Source organism: Anomaloglossus baeobatrachus, chromosome 5, assembly GCF_048569485.1.
Source record: "Anomaloglossus baeobatrachus isolate aAnoBae1 chromosome 5, aAnoBae1.hap1, whole genome shotgun sequence".
NCBI lineage: Eukaryota > Metazoa > Chordata > Amphibia > Anura > Aromobatidae > Anomaloglossus > Anomaloglossus baeobatrachus.
The window spans coordinates 571,289,210-571,310,414 of NC_134357.1; the positions used below are offsets into that span (position 1 = coordinate 571,289,210).

The 21,205-nt window shown below is 44.1% G+C and overlaps 1 protein-coding gene across 1 annotated transcript in view; it reads left to right on the forward strand.

Annotated features, from left to right (window-relative positions):
* The first annotated feature begins 256 nt into the window (after window positions 1–256).
* LOC142312394 (uncharacterized) overlaps window positions 257–21,205 on the forward strand; it is a 95,735-nt gene continuing 74,786 nt past the window's right edge. The window contains exons 1-6 of the mRNA XM_075351338.1: window positions 257–310; window positions 12,751–12,900; window positions 13,002–13,181; window positions 13,264–13,387; window positions 13,479–13,672; window positions 13,851–13,941. Of these exons, the coding sequence (XP_075207453.1) occupies window positions 12,823–12,900; window positions 13,002–13,181; window positions 13,264–13,387; window positions 13,479–13,672; window positions 13,851–13,941 (667 nt within the window). The 5' untranslated portion in view covers window positions 257–310; window positions 12,751–12,822. The remainder of the gene's footprint in view (window positions 311–12,750; window positions 12,901–13,001; window positions 13,182–13,263; window positions 13,388–13,478; window positions 13,673–13,850; window positions 13,942–21,205) is intronic.

Here is a 21,205-nt window from a genome sequence, read left to right on the forward strand (position 1 = left end):
TCGTACACCCACGGCTCTGCTCCGTACACCTCATACACACACGGCTCCGCTCCGTACACCTCGTACACACACGGCTCCGCTCCGTACACCTCGTACACATGCGGCTCTGCTACATCTACACTGTAAACCCCTCCTGACCCCACACATAAAACCTCCTCTCATCCAGCACCATGACAACCAGCACAGCAGAGTCCTGCATACACTGAGGAGCTGATCATGTGACCCTGACTCCTCCCCTCCATGTGACATCATCACAGGTCCTGTAAGCACAGAGCAGCCATATATCTAGTGTGCGGCTCTGCAGGTGGAGGTAGGTGCAGGGGCTCTATTATTCTTTTGTTCCCATTTTCTCTTATGTGGTTTTTCTTCTTGAGTTTTTCCTTCCCTGTCCTGTTTTGCCCTTGAAATCCCCCCTGCTCTCTCCCCTGAATCCCCCCCTGCTTTCTCCCCTGAATCCTTCCTCCGCTCTCTTCCCTGAATCCTCCCCACTCGGTCCCCTGAATATCCCAATATCCCCCCCGCTCTCCCCCCTGAATATCCCCCCCGCTCTCCCCCCTGAATATCCCCCCCGCTCTCCCCCCTGAATCCCCACCCACTCTACCCCCTGAATATCCCACCCTGCTTTCTCCCCTGAATATCCCAATACCCCCCCCCCCCCCCGCTTTCTCCCCTGAATCCTTCCCCGGCACTCTCCCCTAAATCCCCGCCCACTCTCCCCCCCTGAATATCCCACCCTGCGCTCTCCCCTGAATATCCCAATATCCCCCCCCCGCTCCCTCCCCTGAATCCTTCCCCCACTCTCCCCCCTGAACATCCCAATATCCCCCCCCCCCCCGCTCTCTCCCCTGAATCCTTCCCCTGCTCTCTCCCCTGAATCCCCGCCCTCTCTCCCCCCTGACTCTCCAGGGCTGCAGTACCAAGGACGTAACAGACTTATAAGGTTTATATATACTGTATATAATTAGTTTAGTGCTTAAAAAACTTCCAAACTTTTTTTTATTTGGTTTTGTGTCACTATTTTTCCTCCGTCTGCATTTTTATTTCCTTTTTTTTTTTTTTGGAAGAAATATAGTGACCGGTAGTGGTGTAACTAGAGCCTGATGGGCCCCGATGCAAAGTTGGAACCTGGGGTTTCCTCCCCCCCTCTATATATTGGTCAGATGTACGAGCAGTTGTAGCATTCTAAATCCTATAGAGACATACGTGTTGCTCCCCTCCCTCTTTATTATTATTATTATTATTATTATTATTTATTATAGCGCCATTTATTCCATGGCGCTTTACAAGTAAAAGAGGGTATACATAAAACAATCATTAACAATACAAAACAGACTGGTATAGGAGGAGAGAGGACCCTGCCCGCGAGGGCTCACAGTCTACAGGAAATGGGTGATGGTACAATAGGTGAGAACAGAGCTGGTTGCGCAGTGGTGTACTGGACTGAGGGTTATTGTAGGTTGTAGGCTTGTTGGAAGAGGTGGGTCTTGAGGTTCCTTTTGAAACTTTCCACAGTAGGGGAGAGTCTGATATGCTGAGGTAAAGCGTTCCAGAGTATGGGGGAGGCACGGGAAAAATCTTGTACGCGATTGTGGGAAGAGGAGTAGAGAAGGAGATCTTGTGAGGATCTGAGGTTGCATGCAGGTAGGTACCAGGACACTAGGTCACAGATGTAGGGAGGAGACAGGTTGTGGATGGCTTTGTATGTCATGGTTAATGTTTTGAACTGGAGTCGTTGGGCGATGGGAAGCCAGTGAAGGGATTGGCAGAGTGGCGAGGCTGGGGAATAGCGAGGGGAGAGGTGGATTAATCGGGCTGCAGAGTTCAGGATAGATTGGAGGGGTGCAAGAGTGTTGGAAGGGAGGCCAGAGAGAAGGAGGTTGCAGTAGTCAAGACGGGAGATGATGAGGGCATGCACGGATCCGGGAGATATTTTTAAGTTGTAGTCTGCATGAGGTGAAGAGGGCTTGGATGTGTGGCTTGAAGGATAGAGCAGAGTCTAGGGTTACTTCAAGGCAACGAGCTTGTGAGACTGGGGAGAGTGAGCAACCATCAAGTTTGATGGAAAGGCTTGTTGGAGGAGATGAGTAAGGAGGAGGAAAGACAATAAACTCTGTTTTGTCCATGTTAAGCTTTAGGAGTCACGCAGAGAAGGATGAAATAGCAGACAGACATTGGAATTTTGGATACGATACGATACAATACGATACGATACCATAATTTTCCACGGGATCAATAAAGTGTATCACAGCAGCACAACTTAAATCATAACATGAATGACTTAATTGACAAGACAGTAGAGTTGACAGAAGAACATTATACATTAGATTAGGACATACACAGCGGGTGAACTGAAAGTAGAAGAAATAAAGTAGACATTCACCTTGATGATTTAACACTAATGCTATTGTTAGTAGAGAGGTAATGTCAGGTCCAGAGAGGTAGATCTGTGTGTCATCGGCATAGAGATGATACTGAAAGCCGTGGGACTCTGAGCTGTCCCAGGCCGAAGGTGTAGATGGAGAACAGCAGGGGTCCAAGAACTGAGCCTTGGGGGACACCAACAGATAGGGGGCGAGATGAGGAAGTGGTGTGAGAATGGGAGACGCTGAAAGTTCGGTCGGTTAGGTATGAGGAGATCCAAGATAGGGCCAAGTCTGTGATGCCCAGAGATGAGAGAATCTGTAGTAGGAGGGAATGGTCTACTGTGTCGAAGGCAGAGGACAGGTCTAGGAGGAGGAGGATAGAGTAGTGTCGCTTGGCTTTGGCGGTTAGTAGATCATTGGTGACTTTGGTTAGGGCAGTTTCAGTAGAGTGATGTGGTCGGAAGCCAGATTGTAGCTGGTCAAAGAGGGAGCAGGAGGAGAGGTATGAGGACAGTTCAAGATGGACATGCTGTTCCAGTAGTTTTGAGGCATAGGGGAAAAGGGATATGGGGCGATAGTTTGACACAGAGGATGGGAGGGCTTTTTGAGGATGGGTGTAATGGAGGCATGTTTAAAGCATGAGGGGAATACACCACTTGTTAGTGATAGGTTGAAGAGATGGGTTAGGGCTGGGATGAGGACTGCGGTGATGTTGGGGATGAGGTGCGATGGGAGCGGGTCCAGTGCACAGGTGGTTAGATGTGATCTTGAGAGTAGAGTGGAAAGATGATCTGTCATCGTGGAGAAGCTGGATTTGGAGGAAGAGGGCTGAGTAGCTATGATGAGGGGCCGTGGTGATTGTGGGCCAAAGCTTGCTCTGATGTTGTCAATCTTCTGCTTGAAGAAAGAGGCAAAGTCTTAAGCTGAGATGAGCGGAGAGGGAGGTGGTGCAGGAGGACGGAGGAGAGAATTGAAAGTGTTGAATAGCTGTTTAGGGTTGTGAGAGAGAGGATATGAGGGATGAGAAGTAGGTTTATTTTGCAGCAGTGAGTGTGGACTTGAAAGTGGTGAGGGACTCTTTATATGCAATGAAGTGTTCAGTGGAATGAGACTTCTTCCATCTGCGCTCAGCAATTCTGGAAGCCCGTCTTAGTTCTTTAGTCTGCCTCGTGTGCCAGGGTTGCCTGTTGATTGTGCGGGTTTTGGGGTGTATGAGGGGGGCAGCTGATTCGAGAGCTGCAGAGATTGTAGTGTTGTATAAAGTTGCAGCAGCATCTGCATCGTGTTAAAATGCAATGTCTGTGAGAGAGAGAAGGGACTAAGAAAGTGCGTGTAAATCAAGGTGTTTGATATTTCTGCGAGGGTGTGAAAGTTTGTGGAGGGGGGGTTGCGTACTTGGAGACGAGAGGGAAGAGAATGTGAGTAGGTTGCGGTCAGACAGGGGGAGAGGCGAGTTAAAGAGGTTAGATAGGGAACAGAGGCGAGTGAAGATGAGGTCCAGCGTGTGGCCATCTTTGTGAGTAGCTGCAGAGGACCATTGGGTGAGGCCGAAGGAGGAAGTGAGTGTTAGAAGTTTGGAGACAGATGAGTGGGAAGTGTCAATGGGGATATTGAGATCACCCATGATGATGGTGGGGATGTTGGTGGAAAGGAAGTGTAGTAGCCAGGTGGTGAAATGGTCAAAAAAGGCAGTGGCTGGCCCTGGAGGGCGGTAAATGACAGCCAGTTGAAGGTTGGAGCCGGCGTAGATGCGTACGGAGTGCACCTCAAAAGATGGGAGAGTAACCGAGGGTGGTAGTGGAATTGGTGTAAAGGAGCATTGGTCGGACAGGAGCAAACCAACTCCTCCACCATGCTTGTTGCTGGGGCAGGGGGTGTGAGAGAGTTGGAGACCGCCATAAGAAAGTGCAGCAGGAGAGGCTGTGTCAGAGGGATGAGCCAGGTTTCTGTGATGGCGAGGAAGGAAAGTTTATTAGTGATGAAAAGATCATGGATGTAGGAAAGTTTGTTGCAGATGGAGCGAGCGTTCCATAGAGCTCCTGTTAGTGGGACTAGGGGAGCGGGGGCCGGGTGGATGGGTATGAGGTTAGAGAGGTTGCGGAAATTTGTGATAGGTTGTGGATGAGGATTTGAAGCGACAATAGGGATGTGGTGAGGAGGACCAGGATTAGGAGAGATATCTCCAGCAGTGAGGAGAAGCAGTGAGAGTGTTAGTAGGTGGGAGCAGGAGAGGCCATGAGATGGTCGTGTGTGTCTGGAGACACTGGGTGAAATGTGGAGGAAAATATCTGAGGGGAACGTGAGATGGGTGGGGAGGATGGAGGGAGAGATGAATAGTTCATTACTGGGTTTAGGGATCAGAGGGGGCAGTAGACAGTGAAGTATTATAGGAGTGAAAGTGAAGGTAAATACAAACATTGTTTACAGTGACTATATATCCAGTTACCTTCCGGTCACTTCTGGCCTAATTCAATGCATCATACTTATATGGTGCAGACTTGTATTGGTGCAGACGAAAAGTCTATGTGCAGACTTTTAGTTGCCCCAATATATACATATACAAGTGCAATCAGCTGTGAAGGGGTGGGTTGCAACAAGAACCTCTTGATCACTCAATCAAAGAAGCTAGATGCAGCATCACATAGGCAGAGTAAAGAAAGGTCATAAAGGAGGTTGGGGAACTGGGGGGAGAGGTTACAGTGAGATGCTGGAGCATGCCAGGGAGATATTAAAGCAAAGAGAGAACAGGTCAGATGTATTGGTAAAGTAGGGTGGATGAATTAACATACCATGTATCAGCACACACAGCAGGTATAGTACTGACCCCCATCCTGGGCTACTTCCTGGTAAATATGTCCTCATCCTGGTGTATGAGCTCGTCATGGCTATATCATGGAGTATATGGCCCCCATCCTCGTATGTATGGCCCCTTCATGGTCCATCGTGGTATAGATGGCCTTATGCTTGTATATATGTCTCTATCTTTGCCCCATCCTGGCATATGTCCACATGCTGGCCCTATCCTGGTATATATAGCCCCATCCTGGTATATATAGCCCCATCCTGGTATACATGTCCCCGTAATAGCCACATCCTGGTATACATGTCTTCGTAATGGCCTTATCCTGGTCCCCGTAATGGCCACATCCTGGTATACATGTCTTCGTAATGGCCTTATCCTGGTCCCCGTAATGGCCACATCCTGGTATACATGTCTTCGTAATGGCCTTATCCTGGTCCCCGTAATGGCCACATCCTGGTAAACATGTCCCTGTAATGGCCACATCCTGGTATACATGTCCCCGTAATGGCCACATCCTGGTATACATGTCTTCGTAATGGCCTTATCCTGGTCCCCGTAATGGCCACATCCTGTATACATGTCCCTGTAATGGCCACATCCTGATATATGTGTCCCAATAATGGTTCCATCATGGTACATATAATAACCCAGGGTGCTGCACAAAAAACTCCGATAATACTCACCTTCTCTCCGCTTCCCTGGCATCCTCCTGTGATGATGGCATGCCGTTACTGACTAGTGTGTAAGCGATGCAGCGCGTGCTGTCACTGTCACATTGACAGCTCGGTCAGCTGCTGGGTGCCCGCATATTCTCTGCTCCCCATGCTCTGAATTATAGGCATGGGGAGCAGTGAACATTCATAGCCTTAATTGGCAGCCGGCACATCGCAGTGCATTGACCTGATGGGTCTCTGTGCTGTGATGTGATTTTGTTGGATGCATACCCTCGGACGAACATCCAGCTAAAAGAGGCACTAGGGCCAATGGGCCCCTTGTATCCCCGAGCTCGGTTGCAGTCGCAATCACTGTGACCACGATAGTTACGACCCTGGTGACGAGGGTATTGCTAGAGTCAGAAAAAGATGAGTTGCCCAATCCAAAAAAATATTTTGCTGTCCTCAGCCACAACATCAGGGATAACTCATTAAGTGTAAACAGCAGTCCAATGTAACACCACAGATAACACAGTGACAACTCTGAATACAGATAATGTGCTGAGGGCAGTGTATGTGGGAACAGTATTGATGGGTCAAGGTCTATTGCAATATTTTTAGCTGGGGAAAGGTAGACATGTGAGTCTTTGGCTTGAGCATTATTCATTGTTTATGACTGCAGGAAATACAGGAGGAATTTACTCTGCTTTCTCTGGCAGTATACACAATTAATGTTTCCAGAGTCCTTGCTAACACGATTGCTAGGTGTCTATCAATGACCAGTAAGTTATTCACTATACAGTGGATACAGGATAAATTAATATAATTAAAAATATTATTTGTGATGAGCTGGACAAAGATTAAAGACTATTGGACCACAGGACATAAAGCAACTTGTTCAAGCATGAAGCGCTCGTTACGTCAATCTTATTGTCGTGTTTGATTAGAGATTTGATTGCTTTTCAGTTTGAGATGCTCTTGACTGAGTGTCTCAGGGGCCTCCATTAAGTTATTGTTCTCCATGTAACATAGTGTCAACTCCAGCCTATCTCCATGGACTCTAATATTATCAGGCCTACAGAAAGATTAATAATTCTGCATCTGGTGGGGTTTGTGCGTTTTTGTTCATCTCTACAGGGGGTTTCCCAATACAGACGTTTTCGGATTTGGCTTCCGGAACCTTCTGCATACTTTGAGCTACTTCTAGACGATGTTTATGGGGGTGGATGTGAGCTCTTCTGCCCATTGAGGGGGTCTGATCCCTATAGAGGGAGAACAAGAAGCCACATGTTTGGTCTGAGTTGGTGCTGTAACGTGGAAGGGAGAGGATCTGTTGTTGCATCCAGGTCCTGGTACCCATTGATGGACTATAGAGATTGGCGCTGGATACACACGCTACAATCATGATATTTGTCATCAGGATCTGAGGAACTGTCCTTAAAACTGTTGTTGCCGACTGGAGCTGGATACACTCACTACAGTTGTGGTATCTAATGTCTGAAGGAGCATAAGGATTATGGTTGCTGTAAACCGTGTACGGAAGAAATAAAATTTGTTGCATCGTTAACCTGCCTAGGTGATTAATACAACCCACAACCTCAGATCTTCACATCCTTCATTAAACATTTTTGGTCATATGGTATTAATAAGCTACGCTACAGTAAATTTTAGCACATCAGTATGGTGCCCCTACAGTACATTCCCTATTTTCACCTGTAAAGTCTGATGTCCCCCACACAGACCCCCCATAAAATAACATGCCATGACTGTGTACACGTACACACCTCTGATAATCAACACACAAAACTCTTCTCATCAACTCTCACACATATTCCCACAACTCTTCACACATTAACACTCACCTTGTCCATGTTCTGCTCCTCATCTCCACTGCGTAGTCAGGTGACCTGCAGGAACCTCAGTCTTATACCAAAAAAGTTCTGTCTTAATAAGTACATAAATACAGTGGCATGTCAAAGTTTGGACACCCATGATCAAAATGACTGTAATTGTAAACAGTTAAGCAAGTTGAAGATGAATTGATCTCTTAAAGGCATAAAGTTAAAGATGACACATTTCTTTTGAATGTTAGGCCAATTTTTTTTTAATATTTTACAGTTTAAAAATTACAGTAAGGAAAATGGGCCGATGCAAAAATTTGAACAACCTTGGAGATTTGTGTGATCCGATAACTTTGACCGAGGTTTCAGACCTTTTTAGCCTGTTAGGGTTATGGCTTGTTGACTATCATGATTAGGAAAGGCCGGTGATGCAAATTAAACATCTTTATAAAAACCTGGCCTTTTATAACCTTGTGCCAAAAAACAGCACCATGGGTTCTTCTAAGCAGCTACCTAGCACTCTGAAAATGAATATGGTGGAGGTGCACAAAGCAGTAGAAGGCAAAAAGAAGATAGCAAAGCCTTTTCAAGTTGCCCTTTCCTCAGTTTGAAGCGTAATTAAGAAATGGCAGTGATCAGGAACAATGGAGGTCACAATAAGGTCTAGACGTCCAAGCAAAATTTCTGTGAGAGTTGCTTGTAGGATTGTTAGGGGGGCTTTGCACGTTGCGACATCGCAGCAGCGATATCGTCGGGGTCAAATTGAAAGTGACGCACATCCGGCGCCGGTAACGACGTCGCAATGTGTAAAACCTAGAAGCACCGATAAACGATCGCAAAAGCGTCGTAAATCGGTGATCTGTGCAGTGTCGGTAATTTCCATAATATCGTTGCAGCGACAGGTACGATGTTGTTCCTCGTTCCTGCGGCAGCACACATCGCTGATGAGGAAGGAAGGAGGTGGGCGGGATGTTTACGTCCGGCTCATCTCCGCCCCTCCGCGTGACATCGCTGTGACGCCGCACGACCCGCCCCCTTAGGAAGGAGGCGGGTCGCCGGCCAGAGCCACGTCGCAGGGCAGGTAAGTCCGTGTGAAGCTGCCGTAGAGATAATGTTCGCTACGGCAGCTATCACAAGATATCGCATCTGCGACGGGGGCGGGGACTATCGCGCTCGGCATCGCTACAATCAGCTAGCGATGTCGCAGCATGCAAAGTACCCCTTAGAGATGCAAATCAGAACCCCTGCCTGACAGCTAAAGATCTTCAGGAAGAGTTAGCAGACTCTGGAGTTATGGTACATTGTTCCACTGTTCAGAGACACCTGAACAAATATGGTCCTCATGGAAGAGTCATTAGAAAAAAACCCTGTCCTCATCACCATAAATACAGGGTCAGAAGGCTGCAAAAAAACCATCTAAACTAGCCTGATTAATCTTGGAAACAAGTCCTGTGGACTGATGAGATTAAAATGGATCTCTGTGGTCATAATGGCTCTGAAGAGAGGCAGGGTTCGGAGTGTATGGCAGGAAGTAGCAGTGGAAGTGAATTTGAGGGAAGCTCTTCGAGACTTCAAGCATTAAGCCAAAAAGAACTTAATGACCTGATTAGACACTTAAATCTGTCCCTGCAAGTATCTCAACTTTTAGCATCCAGAATTAATGAACAAAATCTTATAATGGCAAAAGTTAAATTGAAAGCCTATCGGACAAGAGAAGACAGGCTTCTACCATATTTGTTAAGAGGAAGAAGTTGTATAATACATCAGTGGTTGATTTGTGTTGATCTGAAGCTGTGAACTTCTTACTTGGACAGCAATCTGGATACGCGAAATACCCATGCTTCATGTGCCTCTTGGAAAGAAAGATCAGTGAACAAAAGTAGCATGGCCTACAAAGGAAGAAAGGATTGTTTGCAGTGCAAGTAACATCAGCAAGCCACTGGTGGACAAGAACAAAATCATTCTCCCAAGGCTTCATATTAAGCTAGGATTAATGAAGCAATTTATTAGGGCTTTGGACAAATCTGGTAATTGCTTCAAGTACATTGGTAGATAATTTCATGGACTGAGTATGGACATCTGAAAACTAGAATCTTTGATAGTCCTCATGTTCGTAAACTCATGAATAATTCCAATTTTATCACATGCAAGAATGACACTCAGGCTTCGGCCTTGAACAGTTTTGTCTGAAGAACTACTTGGGTAATCATAGAGAAAACAATTATAAAGAATTGGTGCAAGATATACTCGCTAACTGAAATTTGGGAATTATTATGAGCATAAAGATACACTATCTCCATAACCATTTAGACAGATTTCCAAATAACCTTGGAAATTCAGAAAGAAACCAGGCAAATTTTTCCACCAAGATAAGAATATGACTGAGATAAGATGTCCTGGCAGACGGGGCGTACACGAGGTGGCAGACGGGGCGTACACATGATGGCCGATACTGCTGGAGTCTCCAACGTGATTGTCCTGAATGCCTTTCAATTGTGTTGCATTAATTAACTATTAAATATCTCAAACTAGAGCCAATCTGGCATAACTGAAGTCATATTCTTAATCAGCACCATAAACTGAATATAAAACTATTCATTGTTGGCACCAAAACCACTGTATACCAGTGTAATTCTTTTCACTCCTCTGAAATCTTCCGGTGACCACCTGGTCGTGGGCGGTTTATGATAAAATGATGTTTTTTCCACTTCTACTGTAGATTATTGCTCCAACAGTTCTCACTGAAGTGTTCAATGTTTATAAATTCCACTGTAACCAATGTCATCAGTATGTTTTGCAACAATAAGGTCCTGGGACAGCTCACTAGTTTTACCCATTATGAAAGGTTTCTTGTGTAGCAGCTTGGAAATGAAAAACCTTTTTATAGGCATCAGTTGAACCATTTGATATTATCTTTCACTAAGTTGCAGGATTGCTTTCCAATTACTGATAGATTTCAGCTGGTGTCAGGACTTTCCATGCCTTTTTGCATCTCTTTCTTCATGTGTTCAATACTTTTTCTCTTTGTCATTTCTCATTATTATACATAATTGAATGGACATCTATGGGGTTTGATTTCTTTGCCTGGGTGGATTGGATGGTTTTTTTTGGGGGTTTTGTTTTGTACATTGACCAATAAATTGAAAGTCTGATATTTGATTTATTGTTCTTTACGGGTTTTACCCTTTGTGTTTAAATAGTTTTCTATTTTGAAAGATGGGACTTTTACAAATGTGTTACCGAATGTGCTATTTTCACATTTCGTAGAACAGAATTTAATATTCTCTTTACTTTTTCTAGTCTCTTTTTTATTTATCATTATTATTATTATTATTATTATTAATGTTTGATTCTATTTATTAGTCCCCCTTGTGGTCTTGAACATCTGATGGTTTAAAGTGGAAAAAGTCTCACGTTTTGCTAAATGGCACAAAATATCTGGGATACATAAAGTAGTTTAGGGTGAATTGGAGGACATTTATGACAAATTTTGAAACTTTATAAAAAGTTGCAGATAATGATCTTGAAACCCCAAACCCTACCCATATTGGCAAACCTACAAAACACAAACAGGTGAACACTTAGAAAATAGTCACATGCCATACATATTAGCACCATTTCTGTGGCCAGTGATTGGATAAAGTCTCCAGTAACTATATTATTAGGCTACGTTACACAGGTCATCTTTTGCTTCGTTTATGAGGTCACAAAGATGCACCAAAATGCATGTATTTCCTTCTCCCAGCAAAGTCTAGGAGATTTCGATTTTGCTATCCACACTGGGCATCTTTTGTTGGCTGCATTTTTCAAGTTGCAGCGTGTCAATTCTTTTTGCGTTTTTGTAGAGAGCTACCACGCCCGAGGCCCATGGGATACTCGCTTCCGGGTGGTGGATAATGGGGATCACCATCACAGGTGGCCGTGCCCGGTTCCGTGACCTGGCTGACGCTCGGTAACAGGGTTATTTTGTATGTCACTCATGACGCCACTGGCGGGTTGCGGTAATAAGATGTTCGCCGCTGCTATGGTTTTAGGGACAGATGGTATAGCAGCAAGTGTGTTTGCGCCCTCCGCCAGTAGGGGCTTAAGTCGCATGTAGGTGTGCTGCGCCTTGTCGTGCACCATTAATAGACACAACACAGTTCTTGCAGATTAACTGGTATTTACTCACTGGATGTTGTAAGTGCAGTTTGGTACGGCTGGTCAACCGACTTTCCTTTGTCCCACTGCTGACTTGAGACCCTATTGAGCCCTCCGTGCACATGCAGAGCTGATGGCCCCTTGCCTGAAACTGTTGGTGACCTGCGGCACTCCGCTCCTTTGTCTTTCCGGGCCCAGTATGACAGGCCTCACGGTCCCTTGTGGGGTAGGTTACTTCTCGGTGCCCTCTCCCGGGTCCTATATATGAGACTGTGTCCCTGAGCCTATGAGTGGTGTGGTACCCTGGAAGTCACCACACACGTCTGGATCAGCAGACCGCCTGGAGCTGTCGTCTACTCTGGGGTACAGTACCCCATCGTGCATAGTACCTGGGATCTTCTGTCTACCCTCAGGCTACTACCTCTTAGTCGCCCTTTGGGGTGTCCTCACACCCCTCTCACTCACTGACTCCTTTCAACTATCACTCCTTCAACTGTCGTTTTTCCTCTCTCTAGTCTGCCTAGCAACCCCTGTCGCTTCCCACTAGCCACGCCCCTTCTCCAGGCTAACAGCTAAGGGATTGGTTCTCACATCTGAACACTGTTAACCACCTACATGCTGCGCCCAGTTCTCAGGGAATGTGCCCCTACCTGTGTGTGAGGTGTGGGTTTTCAGCAGAGTGTGTTCCAGAAAGCCTTAGGATCCTGCAGACCACTGGGGTAGCATATCCCAGGGTGCTGCATTTTTACCGCGTTTTTGAGCCATCCAGTCAATAGATTTGACTTAAAAACGCATTGGGCCAAACGCGGTAAAAACGCATTGCGTTTTTTATACGTTTTTGCCACGGTGCGTTTTGGTGCACTTTAAGGCTGACAAAAATGATGCCGCATATGAACATAGCCTTAGACGAGAACTATATGATATTACATCAGCATCTTCTCCCCATTCAGGTCCCTACAATACCAGATTCTCTCAGTGGCGATCTTCTATATAAGAGAATTTTCCTCATTCACACATCAAGGATGGAAAGAGAAAGTGACAAGATGGCAGAGAGGATATTACGCCTCACCCTAGAGATCCTCTTCCAGCTTACTGGAGAGGTGAGAGATTCTTATCTATGGGAATAACAGATGGGCAGAATTGGTGAGGTGAGGACTCTGGAAATGACTGTAGCTCTATTAATGTGTCTCTCCATTATCAGGATTACAGAATAGTGAAGACGACCTCTAATGAGCGCTTACAGGACCCAGTGTCTGAGGGATGGGGAAGACCCCTGAGCTCAATCATTGGGCCTTTACCTCATCCCCTGATACAGGAGGACATCAATGACCAGAAGATCCTAGAACTCACCTACAAGATGATTGAGCTGCTGACTGGAGAGGTGACACTGCTGGGAATGCTGGGACATTATATAGTAACGCTATGAAGGGATCGGGGGATGACGGTATCTTTGTATGTGTCAGGTTCCTATAAGGTGTCAGGACGTCGCTGTCTATCTCTCCTTGGAGGAGTGGGAGTATCTAGAAGGACACAAAGATTTGTACGAGGATGCCATGATGGAGGCTCCTCAGACCCTCACATCACCAGGTAATAGACAGGACTAAATACACACGGCCTATGATTATCTGTATGTATGTATGTAAGGAATGAATTCAGTCCCTGTATGTGTCTCCTCCAGTTCTATCCAGTAAGATGACAACACCAGAGAGATATCCCCGTCCTCTTCTCCCACAAGACTGTAAACAAGAAGATCCCAATGTTCCTCAGGATGTGTCTCCTCCAGTTCTATCCAGGAAGAGGACAACATCAGAGAGATGTCCCAGTCCTCTTCTCTTACTGGATTGCAAACAAGAAGATCCCGATGATCATCAGGTACATGGAGAGCAGGTGCCATGAAATCTCCCTATGATGTGTAGACGGCTGTGAAGGTCTTGTGCTCAGTCTTGTTTTATCCCCCAGTATGATATGTTTTATACTTGTGTAATGAGAACTGTGGAGATGGCAGGATTAGAGCTGATCATAGATGTGTATTTTACAATTTTTGTTTCAGGGTGAAGAGTTGAACAATATTGATGCTACAGAGACATATGTGAGTGCTGATGATTGGTATAAAGTGGAGATTGTTACAGATGACAGCGCAGGTGAGTAGTTGTCTTTTATATTTTAGCTACTCACTGGTTGGTGTGTTTGATTTTGTAGGCCTTCTGTTGGATCCTTACTTTGATCTGTGTCCCTATCTCACAAGATATGAACTTTTCAATCTTTTAATTCCTTAGTAGCCAGCCAAAATTTTCAAATCTGACTTGTCACTTTATCTGTAATAATTCTTGAATGTTTCAACATACCCCAGTAATTTTGAGACTTTTTTTCGTGGCACTTTATACTTTTATGTTAATGGTAAATTTAGGTTGATTATTGTGATGTTAGTCACTACTTACAGATAGGTATAGACGGAAGGGTAGTCAGACAAGCTGGGATCAGAAAACAGGATGACACAACAGGACACAGGGAGTAAGCAGAAATGCAGTCAAGTCAGAGGCCGAGGGTCAGAATTCCAGGGGAATATATATTAGATTCAGGGAGCAGACAAAGATGTAGTCAGGTAATAGTCAGAGGTCAGATCCCAGGAGGTAACGACAAGAACAGGGAGCGGGCAGAGGGGTCAATAAACAGTCCGGGGTTAAGAAGCTTAGATCAGAACACAAGCACAAACAAGAGCCAAGAGCATAACTGCAGAACCAGAGAGTTCGACTGGCGAAGTTCTGGGAGAGCATGCTCAGTAATGAAACGGAGCAATTACCGGAAACGTGGAACACCTGAGTAGGCCTCTCCCAGAACCAGCATGGAAGCCTGTGCTGTCGAACAACCTGTCAGCAAGTGCTCAAAGAAACACAGCAGAGCATGTCCAACTGCAAAATACTCTGCACAAACGAAACATGTAACTGCCAGCTTTCCAGTTCAGGAGAGCGTGGCAGAGCATCACAGTGCAAGATGCTCTGCACTGCAGAATCGTGACAATTACGTTTTGCGTTTATTTACAAAAATATCAGAAATTTGAGAAACTTTTTTAAAAAATTGCAATTTTCACAGTTTGAGAAACACTATCTTGAGATATATTCACGAGCCTAAAATTATTAAACAAGTATATAAGTTAATTGAAAAAGTTTCAACAACATAAAAAAATTATCAGGCGATACCTCACTGAAAGGGACTTGCAGATATGCCCAGGTTAACAAAAAGTGATTAAAGTGACTAACTAGCATAGCCTGGGTGAAGAAGAGAGTAAAGCGCTCTAATGCATCTCTAGGTTCCCAGTGCAGCCGTAGTAAACGTAAAAGAGAAATCACTGCTGCACAAGGAAAACAAGGCACTGTGTCCCTTCATCCTGGCTCGTGTTTCATCTTGCTTCTTCATAAATCCACAATGTAATTGTTTAACGTAGAACAAAGGATAAATTTGGTCCAAAATGTTCCCAACAAAGGTTTCAGCTCAATCCACAAATAAAAAAACAAGTCCCCATTGAGGGCCATCATCTGTTAATGGAAATATAGGGGGTTTTCACTTTTTTGGTAGCATAAAGGCTCTGAAACTGTGCCATGGCTATTGTCCCCAAATTCAAAAGGAAATCCTGCAAAATCTGCGCTCCCATATCCTAAGTGCCCCTTTCCCTTTTGAGCCCCACAATGTGCCTAAACCATAGTTAGCATCCACATATTTGCTGTACTGTAGCGAGGTTGGCCCACTTTATTTTCAGGATCCATACCTCCTGGGCACAATGTAAGGGCACTATGATACAGTTAGGTCCAGAAATATTTGGACAGTGACACAAGTTTTGTTATTTTAGCTGTTTACAAAAACATGTTCAGAAATACAATTATATATATAATATGGGCTGAAAGTGCACACTCCCAGCTGCAATATGAGAGTTTTCACATCCAAATCGGAGAAAGGGTTTAGGAATCATAGCTCTGTAATGCATAGCCTCCTCTTTTTCAAGGGACCAAAAGTAATTGGACAAGGGACTCTATGGGCTGCAATTAACTCTGAAGGCGTCTCCCTCGTTAACCTGTAATCAATGAAGTAGTTAAAAGGTCTGGGGTTGATTACAGGTGTGTGGTTTTGCATTTGGAAGCTGTTGCTGTGACCAGACAACATGCGGTCTAAGGAACTCTCAATTGAGGTGAAGCAGAACATCCTGAGGCTGAAAAAAAAGAAAAAATCCATCAGAGAGATAGCAGACATGCTTGGAGTAGCAAAATCAACAGTCGGGTACATTCTGAGAAAAAAGGAATTGACTGGTGAGCTTGGGAACTCAAAAAGGCCTGGGCGTCCACGGATGACAATAGTGGTGGATGATCGCCGCATACTTTCTTTGGTGAAGAAGAACCCGTTCACAACATCAACTGAAGTCCAGAACACTCTCAGTGAAGTAGGTGTATCTGTCTCTAAGTCAACAGTAAAGAGAAGACTCCATGAAAGTAAATACAAAGGGTTCACATCTAGATGCAAACCATTCATCAATTCCAAAAATAGACAGGCCAGAGTTAAATTTGCTGAAAAACACCTCATGAAGCCAGCTCAGTTCTGGAAAAGTATTCTATGGACAGATGAGACCAAGATCAACCTGTACCAGAATGATGGGAAGAAAAAAGTTTGGAGAAGAAAGGGAACGGCACATGATCCAAGGCACACCACATCCTCTGTAAAACATGGTGGAGGCAATGTGATGGCATGGGCATGCATGGCTTTCAATGGCACTGGGTCACTTGTTTTTATTGATGACATAACAGCAGACAAGAGTAGCCGGATGAATTCTGAAGTGTACCGGGATATACTTTCAGCCCAGATTCAGCCAAATGCCGCAAAGTTGATCGGACGGCGCTTCATAGTACAGATGGACAATGACCCCAAGCATACAGCCAAAGCTACCCAGGTGTTCATGAGTGCAAAAAAGTGGAACATTCTGCAATGGCCAAGTCAATCACCAGATCTTAACCCAATTGAGCATGCATTTCACTTGCTCAAATCCAGACTTAAGACGGAAAGACCCACAAAAAAGCAAGACCTGAAGGCTGCGGCTGTAAAGGCCTGGCAAAGCATTAAGAAGGAGGAAACCCAGCGTTTGGTGATGTCCATGGGTTCCAGACTTAAGGCAGTGATTGCCTCCAAAGGATTCGCAACAAAATATTGAAAATAAAAATTTTTTTTTGGGGTTTGGTTTATTTGTCCAATTACTTTTGACCTCCTAAAATGTGGAGTGTTTGTAAAGAAATGTGTACAATTCCTACAATTTCTATCAGATATTTTTGTTCAAACCTTCAAATTAAACGTTACAATCTGCACTTGAATTCTATTGTAGAGGTTTCATTTCAAATCCAATGTGGTGGCATGCAGAACCCAACTCGCGAAAATTGTGTCACTGTCCAAATATTTCTGGACCTAACTGTATATTTGCAATTTTCCCTCCGCTCACCTATGGAATCAAAATCGTCACTACACCTATAGATGAATTCCCACAAGGAGTGTAATTTACAAAATGGGGACACTTAAGAGCTTTATGCTCTTTAGGCACTTATGGGCTCTATATATGGATTCTGCATATTATTTAGAAAATCTGTGTTCAAAAGAGTCAAATAGCGCTCCTTCCTTCCTGAGCTCTCTTAAATAGACAAATAGTACTGTACAACCACATGTAGGGTATTGCCACATTCAGCAAAAATTGTGTGATAATATTGGTGCCATTTTAACCCATTTCCCGTAGTGAAAATGTAAAATTTGGGGCTAATACTAAATCTTAGCAGTAAAAATTTAATTACCATTTCTTCATCACCCAATGGTATAATATTTTGTAAAATTCATTGCGAAGTGTAGTTTGTAAAATGGGGTTTGCTTTTCTGGGATGACAGGGGCTCTGTCAATGTGACATAGGACGGCCAAACCATTTCAACAAAATCTATGCTCCAAAATAGCTCTTCTTCCTTTCCAAGCTTTGCATAGTGCCTCAAAAGTAGTTTTCAACCACATATAGGGTATTGAGAAGTTGTATAACTAATTTTACTGTCCATTTTCTTCTATTAATCCTTTTGAAAATTAAAACATTGGGGCTAAAGCAACATTGTAGTGGAAAAAAATGTAAATTTTCATTTTCACGGCCCAATGTAATACATTTGCATGAATAATCTGAGAGTTGTAAATGTTCACTACACCTCTGGGAAAATTCCTCGAGATTGGTAGTTTCCAAAATGGGTTCACTTGTGGGGGTTTCTCCTGTTTTGGTATTTCATCGTGTTTTCAAATTTAACACAGTGTATTCTAGCCAAAATGGCGCTCTAAAATTCTAATAGCGCTCCTCCCCTTCCAAAGCACTCCTGTATACCCAAACAGTAGTTTCCAACCACATATGGGGTATCTCCATACTCCAGAAAAATTGTACAACAATATTCTCCTGCTACGATTGTGAAATTTAAAAATTGGGGTAAAGAAACATTTGTGTGGAAAAATAACTTTTCATTTACACATCCCAATGTTATAAAGTTCTGTGAAGCACCTGTTGGTTCCAAATGCTCCCCACACTTATTAATGAATTATCTGAAGGGTGTGGTTTCCAAAATGGGGTCAATTGTGGGGGTTGTCTTCTGTTTTTGCATCTCTCAGGCTCCATAAATGCAACATGGTCAGTTCAAATTGTGCTCCAAAATGCAAATCCTGCTCCTTCCGTTCCAAGCCCTGCTGTGTCCCCAAACAGTATTTTCTAACTACATATGTGGTATGTGTACTCTGAAGTAATTGCATAACCAATTTTATAATCCATTTTCTTCTGTTATTCATGTGAAAGTGAAAAATTTAAGGCTTAAGTAAAATGTTTGTGGAAAAAAAATAGTTTTCATTTTGATGTCCCAATGTTTTAAAGTTTTGTGAAGCACCTTTGAATTCTAGATGCTCTCCACATCCTAGATTATTTCTTGAAGGGTGTAGTTTTTAAAATGGGGGTCAATTATGGGGGATTTCTTCTGTTTAAGCACATATTGGGCCCAGCAAATGTTGTTCGCAATCTAATCAAAATTGCGCTCCAAAATTCAGTGGCGTTCTTTCCATTCCAATGTGGTGTTGTCATACTCAGATGAAATTGAGCAACAATTGTACAGGTAATTTTTTTCTGTTATCCTTGTGAAAATGAAAAAATTTGTAGAAAATGCTTAATTTTTAAATTTTTGCTTGCATTTTGTAATTCCTGTGAGCCACCTAAAGGGCTAACAAAGTGTGGTTTTGAATATCTTGAATGGTGCTGAATAATGTTTTTAACACACATGCCCCTAATAGTCACTTGAAATGTGAAGTGGTCCCTAATAAAATTTGGTTTTGTAAATTTTGTTGAAAAAATTGATGCCAAACTTTTAACCCATTTCTAAAATTGAGAACAAAAAAATGTTTAAAGATGATGCTGACGTAAAGTAGGCATGTGGCAAGTGGTATTTATTGATTATTTTTTCATGCTATGACTGTTTCAAGAGCTTAAAAATTCAAATTTTGAAAATTGCAAATTTTTCAAAATTTCATACAATTTTAATTTTATTCCTAATTTTAAATGCAAATCATATCTACCTATATTAACCAGAAATTATTCAGGTCAGTTTATCTTGAGTTCAGAATGCATCAGCATTATGAGATACTTCCTGAGGCCATTTTTCGCTCCAGCTGAGATATGCCATAAACTCTGGTTCTGGTTATGCCCCTGCAGTAGTAAAAACACTAGTGACAGGGCAGTGACTTTCAGAGTGTAGAGGAACAGTTCATGCCTCGTGTCCAACTTGAATACCCAATAGCTGTAAGGCAGACAATCACGGAGGACGCTGGTACGGTCTGCTCGATTCTCCTTCAACATCTTCAGAAACTTTTTCCTCCTTGTCAGGCTACCCAGCGCTTCAGGGTCTGGGTGCTGGGAGGGTCTAATAAAACTGTCCTATACCTTTGACAGTGTTCTTCTGCCTTAGTTGGACCTGGTGTGTCTCCCTCATCTCTCCACCATGGTTAGCCAAGGAACTATGACCTCCTACCGCCAGCGTTGTCATAGGGGAAATTTTGGTATGAACTGTTCAACTAGAACCTTCTGGTTTTGCACCATTTTACTAGCCCTCTCCACCTCAGACAGGAGAGATGGAAAGTTCACCTTGTGGCGTGGGTCAAGAAGGGTGAACAATCAGTAATCACCGTTGGCCAAAATGCGTATAATGTTAGCGTCACTGGAAATACTGAGACATAAATGAGCTCACACTCTGTTTACATTGAGAAGCAGCTCAGGCAAATATGGGTAGGTTTTCAGAAAGTGCTGAACCAATAGGTTTATTAGTCGGCAAGGCCTGGTACATGTGCAAGCTTACCAAGCTTCAGAGCCGCCACCAGGTAGCAGCCATTATCACAAACGACCATACCTGATTGTAGATTAAACGGCGAAAGCCACAATTCTGTCTGGTCTGTTATACCTTTCAACAACTCTCCAGCAGTATGCTGTTTGTCACGCAAAGAAATTGGTTTCACCATAGCCTGTTGCTGCTTCATGAACCAAGGCAGCTGTGAAGTGCTTACAGCTTGCCACTGATATGGACGACATGCTTAGAGATGACTGTTCGGAGATGGAAGAGGAGGAGGAGGTGGTGCAGCAACTGGTGTATGAGGTGGAGGAAACCCTAATAGAACTAAAGCCCGCAATGCTCGGCGTCAGTAGCGTATGTGGCGTCCCAGGGTTCGACTACATCACTGCCTTTACAAGCTTCACCTATTCTGCCATCAGGGAAAATTAGCGTCCCTGGACACAAGCATTTGTGCATACGTTGGTGGTTATGTTATGTGGTGATGTTATGGGGCACGTGCTGGTGTAAGGTGGGGGCAGCACACCTGGAAAAATAGTGGTGGCTGGGGAACAAGTACTGAGGGACAGCTGCCGCCATGAGGGTCTAGACAACCTTTGTGTCCACAAGCCTAAACAGCATCATTTCTAGGGCAAGCAGTCTGGAAATGTGCCTGTTTAGTGTTTGGGCCTGTAGATGGGTAGGTGACTGGGTGTTAACATCTAAAGCCTGGTATAAGGACAACTGAATGCTACCCTGTGACAAAGAATCTGAGAACATTGCTGATGGTGTTTGCGAATGTGCAATCACATGTGTAGGGTGTGAGGTATCGACACCTGCACCCTGTCAAGCACATAGCAGAGGGGAAGAGGCAGTGGTGTCACCCGAAGACACTTATTGTGGACTCAGATATTCGGCCCAACTAGTCGGGTGCTTTGATGACGTGGCTGAGCATGCTGGTGGTTATGTTGATAGTAGTCTGGCCCATGCTGATCTTGGTACAGCACAGGTTGCAAATGACTGTTCTTTTATCGGCCCCACATTCTTTAAAAAAAAGAGC